General features: G+C 33.6%; 1 protein-coding gene across 1 annotated transcript in view; it reads left to right on the forward strand.

Annotated features, from left to right (window-relative positions):
* Positions 1–3,044: 3,044 nt before the first annotated feature.
* Positions 3,045–6,692, forward strand: part of LOC111085455 — a 20,416-nt gene continuing 16,768 nt past the window's right edge. Inside the window, exon 1 of the mRNA XM_022384089.1 lies at positions 3,045–3,168. Coding sequence (XP_022239797.1) covers positions 3,105–3,168 — 64 coding nt within the window. The 5' untranslated portion in view covers positions 3,045–3,104. The remainder of the gene's footprint in view (positions 3,169–6,692) is intronic.

A 6,692-nucleotide genomic window follows, 5' to 3' on the forward strand; every position in this document is an offset into this window, starting at 1 on the left:
CCGATTTTCAGTTTTGCGTTTTGCGTTTATGGGTATTTTTGCGTTTTATACCACTACCTCCCCTGCTGTAGATGGATCTTCACCAATTGTTTGTAGTTAAGCGCAAAGCTACACAATGGGCTATCTGTGCTCTGCCCACCAGTTTCTAGCGTTGTAAGTCCGTAAACATACCACTGTGCCATTGTGGGGCGAATCTTCACTAAATTTGGTGTAGAGGTTCATTGGGTCCATGGGGAGATACATGCAAAATTTTAGTTTTTCATTTTGCATTTTGCGGCTTTTATAAGCGTTGTTACATTTTTTACCACTACTTCGCCCCCTGTAGATGGACCTTCGCCAAATTTGGCATGAAGGTTTTTTGGGTCCCTTCGGAGATACATGCAAATGTAAGGTTTTTATAGGCGTTTTTTACCAGTAGTTCGCTCTCTGTTGATGGATCTTTACCAAACTTGTCATGAAGGTTTTGTTGGATACAAGCAAATTTGCGGTTTTACATTTTGTGTTTTGCAGTTTTTATGGGCGTTTTTGCGTTTTTTACAATTACATATAAGGGAAGCAACTTTTCATGTCCTAAGATAACCTTTCATTAATCCGATATTAAAATATACTTTTGTTTCCATTAACGTTTTCTGTATGGGAAGCATAATAAGAAAGGTTGATATTGCATAGGACAAAATAACATCTAAAGATCTAAAAAAAAGTGAAGTAACTAGTTTAGGATTTATTAAGGTAATAAAATTATATCTCTTGTAATTTAGGAATTGTTATTGTTTGTTATTAAGCACAAAGCTAACTAAACAAAGGGCTATCTGTGCTCTGCCCACCACGGGTATTGAAACCCGGTTTGTAGTAGTATAAGACTGCAGACATACCGTTTGGAGAAAGTTTCAGTATATAGTTTCTCTGTTTACAAGATGCGAATTGAGAGACAGGAGACGAAACCACATATATTCAGAAAAAACTTAAAATTGTTTAGATATTTATATGTATTCTTAACATATATAAATAATACAAATGTTTCACCTAGAATAAATGTTAGATTAATATTTAGCATTTAGTATTGGACAAACATATACTGTTGTTAAACAAAAAAAAAAGTCGTTACGTGGCTTGTAATGTCGTTATTCGAATATGTTAGCTTTATTTTAACTTAACCTTTTGATTAAGCTCATAGTAAAGATTTTGACAGTAAATATTTGTCATTCTTTTCCAAGTCATTTAGTACATAGATACCAGAGACTCTTTGGCTTGATGTGGTCAAGATAAATTTGCTAGTCCATTAATTTTGCATTTTCAAAGGCTGAGTATACACAATCACAACTATGATTCGTATTGTTATTCATCATCTCATTTAGCCTAAAACTTATTTATTTCTCACACCTACGAGAAATCGTGCGTTAAACGACTTTAATTTTTAAAGCTCCTCATATTGTGGTTATAAGAAGCCAGTGATCACACGTGACTCTCTTCTTCCTCCATTATAAAACTTTGGTTCATGAATAAATTAATTGTAATGAGATTTTTTTTTGTATGTTGTTAAGCAAAAAGCTACACAATGGGCTATCTATGCTCTGCCCACCACGGATATCGAAACCCGGTTTCTAGCGTTGTAAGTCCGCTATCTTTACGGTGCACACCCAGTTTTAGCGTGTTTTTTCAAACTTACTGCTGAGCCACTGGGAGTCATTATAACATGATAAAATTAATGTAAAAAAGAAAAAAATTGTAGTCAAATATCAATCTCTATGAGGATTATTTTCTAATATACTGTTTGTATTTTGTTGTATTTTTGAGGAAAACAGCTCAAAATAGTTTCATCCATATCCTTGCTAGAAATATAAAATATCTATGTATTATATAATTCAAGTAGGCATACATAATAGTAAGTATCCAAATTAACAACAACTTTAAATAACCTTTAAGTTATTTCTCGTTTGATGTGTTACAACGTGGATCACAATGGATTAAAATGTTATCAGAAGGAAATCAATAATTATGTTTTTCATGTTATTCTTTAAATTGAAGATTATTGTGTTAATGCCATTTTATACATCGTTAACTTTTTATGCCGACTGATCCGCTATATAAAAAAGTTTTGTCCAAGTGAAACTGTTTAACGATTGATATCCGGCCATATTTATTTTTTCTTCTGTAGGAAGATGCATGATTATTGTACGTTTTAAGGTTTGTATAGAAAAGTAGGAATCAAGGAAGTATTCCCTCAATAGACAGCGGAAGCTGATCACTAGACAGATAAATAAGGGAGAAAGGGTTTCAGGCCACGAATGTTGAATAACTGGTTTGATGTAGAGCATAAAAAATCCACTATTACCAGTTTTTACCACGGCTTTGTACTTTTGTGTGATTTTGACTTGAAAGAGGCACTACATATATATATATATTTATTATATAAGTATTTACAAATTACACACACATGAATGTATATAAAACATAAACAAAGTACCTTAAAGAGGCATTTTACACATGAAACGAAATACCATTATGAAACTCCATAATTACAGAATTGAAGAAAAAACAAGGCATTTGTACGTTTCACATATAAATAATTTATTCCGACCCTGGTTTTGCCAGTAAAGGCATCATGCCTTGTTTTTCCTCAATTCTGTAAAATACCATTACTAAATAGAAATAATCTTGTTTCATCAACCTTGACTGGGGGGGGGGGGGTTGAAAGCCACTCTTCTGTTCATTGTCGTAGCTTGAATAATTATAAGCATATTCCTGATGAATTCGTACGTATTTCACAATAATACTTACTGGAACAGCAAAAGAAACGAGAAATACACCGTAACCTTCACTCATCCATCTCACAATTAATACCACAAAATATTTATCCTATCAGTACAAACATACGAGCAGGCAGGTCATTGTAAAAACTCTTTTTTTCTTACTGTTAAGAATAGCCAAACCCCGATAATACAGTTGGCTTGCTCACAGCGAAAGAAAACTAGGTCAAAAACAAAAAAAATATATATATAATGTAAGACCTAGTTTAAACTGTAACTCTAAGACGCTGGACTGTCATACAGGTATGTAGAGAACTGAGTTCAACACTCTCTTTTTACCTGTAGGTCCTCCAAGCAATGCGGACCATGTTATTCGACACTGTCTATATTCGACTACTCCTTGTGACCCTTCTATACACAGGTAAGAACTTGGATAGATAAAATAATAACCTGTTTCCATCCAAAATACACACAACTTTTATACTTGGACAAATTCATTTGTTTGCTCAGAAAGTTTTTTTTTAAATGATTGATTAATGATAAGTAATCGAAACTACATACATTTAATCGTCTGTTTTTCAATATCTAAAATCGATCGAAGTCATGCGAGTCGGGGAGTTTACGTTATTGATATAGTATTTGTGTAAACAGCAGAGTTTAATATTTCATTCCTTTATATATATATCATAGACAAATCAAGGTTCTTAAGAAGAATATCAACATATATTTGATTTATTAAATTTATTATTACGTATGTACAGTTTTACAGTTTCTTTAGACTACTAATCCCAAAGCGTTCTACAGCATTACACACACACGCATACAAGCATGCCTACTTTTGATTTTTTTATGGCTGTTTTCTTGATTTACTAGCACTGAAAATCGGAACAACATTTCCCTTGACTTCATAATTCTATTCTGGGATTTGACGTTTTTGTGTTGCAGAAGGCGTTATTTTGAAAATGCAACATTAAATTTTACAAACGAAACGTTCAAGGAAGACTTTCAACGTTGAACACAGAAAAAATGATTTAATGTTTCCAAGGTTAATTTCTCAACATTTCTCTTCTCGTGTTAGATTTTGTTGTAATGTGATGAGACAACGGGCTGCAATGTTCTTTCTTCGCCTTGGTAATAAATCAAGTGATGTATTTTCTTTGCGTTGATTTTCATTAGAGCTTTAAGTGGAAATACCGATGACATTGAAAATTATCTTACGCTCAGTTAATGAAAATATATGTTTATTTATTTATCTTCTTTCAATTTAAGTTTATGATTACACTTTGTAGAGCAAGCATGCCTTATAACAAGCATAACTGCATGACACGCCTGAATTACCCAATTCGTTAATAGGCTATAAAACTTTGTTAAAGTGTCGTGTACCTGTAAGTGTTACGAATGGTGTGTCTATTAATTCTCATGCCTTTTAGACTAATTTTCATATATTTGCATTAATGAAGTTAATGTTCCGGTTCGAAATACACAAACCTAAATAAACGAAAAGTTCTGAATGTCATGAATGCTAATCTAAAACACATTTTGGTAATAAATGAATCCTAAATATACTGATTATTTTTGACCATCAAGTATGGACTCAAACATTGACACACACGTCGAAAGATTTGAATTCCAGTTATTTAAGCATTACGATTGGTTAACAATCAAACTTTTACGCAACATTTAAAAGCAGGGCATTACTTCAAATCACACGTGTTATTGCTAGTTCCCCGAAAGGGGGCCGAAGACTGCCTGGAGGGGGTCAACCATTTTAAACACTCGCACCACAGTAGTGTGTTGTCTGTCAGTCAGTCAGTAGACACTAAAATGACGTCACATAAGGGAAGCTTAACGTTGCAATTTTTACTGTCGTGACGTCAGTCAAACATGCGCCTGCCATCGATCACGAGAAGTATCATGCACTCGTAGGCTACAACACAGCATGACGTATGAACTTTAAAAGCGAGAAGTAAAAATGTTTGTTACTGTTAATTTTCGTTTTATTTACTCTTGAAACAGAACACTTTCGAAGACCATGCGCAAGTACATCTAGTGGTTTAGTCTGTATGTTTACTTCAAATCACACGTGTTTAAAATAGCTACTAATAATTTAGTTTGTATTTTTAAAGCATAGCAGTTACCATCAAGTAAAAGTAACTTGACTGCATAATATAACTGTTGTGATTAAAACTTTTACAATTTTGAATCTTGCTGTATAGATAAACAGTAATTACGATTTGCCTCATTTCCCAAGAAAATATTCATTTTCGTAACATTACCTCTAAATTTCTGCTGAGGAGTAATGTCTTCTTAATGGCCTCAAAGCGATGTTGTCTTACGTAAATTTGCTGCCTTGCTATTATTACATATTGATAGTTGAAACTGGCAAAACATTCTAACACATAAGAGAAATGAAGTAGATGCACAGAAACCTACAAGTTACCGTAAGTTAAGCCTAATAACTATAATCAAAAACTTAATTGTAGGCATAAACTCGAATCTGAAGGATCTCAAGTTTTTCATGATTGACAGGTATTTCCTAATTTACTATCTAAACTCATAGTATTTTAGATGATTAGTTTCTCAGATTGTTCATGAATGTTTATTTACAACAACAGTTCCTAACCTAGGTGCCCCCGGTGGCTCAAACGTTAAAATTCGAGATTAAGTCCCTGCGGCGAACATAGCACAGATAGCCCATCGTACAAGTATAATCTTAACAACAAAAAAACTCAATCTAGGAATCGCTGAACACTAAAGTTAATGGGATCGCAAAGAAATTCTGGGTGACCAAGGCCCTTTCGGGACATTTTAATAAAATTAGAGAGATAAAAAAACCGCTGGTTTATAATACTTTGACAGCTAGCGTGTGAATATTATGTGAATGAAGTAGCAGTTTTTAAAAAGAAATCTGATTTATTTAATATTAAATGTGCTTTCGTATTTGTTCACCTACATTTACACAATTTTACCATTAGCTCCCAAATGAGGACCGGTTTATACAAGGTCGAACTTGAGGACGTCTTGAAAAGACTGTTGAAACCTGGCAGCTGTTTCTCAAGGTGACCTCTAATTCGAATTTTATCTGTCTCACTGATGACATGCTTAGAAATAGATAGATGTAATTTAAGTTCCCTTGAAAACGTTAAAATAGTTTGAAGTTAATTGAAATAAAATAAACGTTACTTATCTATTCGCCTATTAATAATCGCTCCATGCATGTAAGTAGTTCAGTGGAAGATTTATAAAATCTCAGTTATTACTCTCTTCAAAATTAAAACACGGACTATTGACATCGTTTATGAAATAGTGACAATCCTGCCACTTTTGTATGCAACTCCGTTCATCCTATGAATGAAATAAGATTCAAATCTGTAACTTGTTGGATTAACCCTATAACCAGCATCTTGTACTTTGTACAAAATGATAAAAATGTATATTTACTAGCAAAGGTACTCACCATCGTCGGGACTAAAAGGTAATATAAAAAGGGGGCGCCTTTTTCCGCTGTTTTGAACCACAACACACGAACCGTATTATGAGCTACATTAAACGTCACTTTCCTATTAATATTGGCGCTGTTCGTGGCTCAGTTGAGCTCTCATTCGGTGCGATTGAAATGGTTGTCAAATTAGAACCGTTCGCCCGATTACTTATCCATTTAAATTTGATCTTCTTACATCTTTGTTGTTCTTGTGGAGAAGGCTCACCTGAGTTTCTCTACCAAATTCAATCGAAATTAGTTGGGCCAGTTCCTCACAACAATTTGTAACACTAGACAGATGGACAACTCTGACACACACACACACACACAAACATATAAATTTAGAAACTGACAGATGGAAATAGTGCATACTTTTGTGCCGGATTAAAAAGCTTTGAGATTCGAACTAGATTTTTGAAACGTTTTTGTCAATAACAATTTCTTTTAGCTATATAGTTAAAAGT

Source organism: Limulus polyphemus, unplaced genomic scaffold, assembly GCF_000517525.1.
Source record: "Limulus polyphemus unplaced genomic scaffold, Limulus_polyphemus-2.1.2 Scaffold400, whole genome shotgun sequence".
NCBI lineage: Eukaryota > Metazoa > Arthropoda > Merostomata > Xiphosura > Limulidae > Limulus > Limulus polyphemus.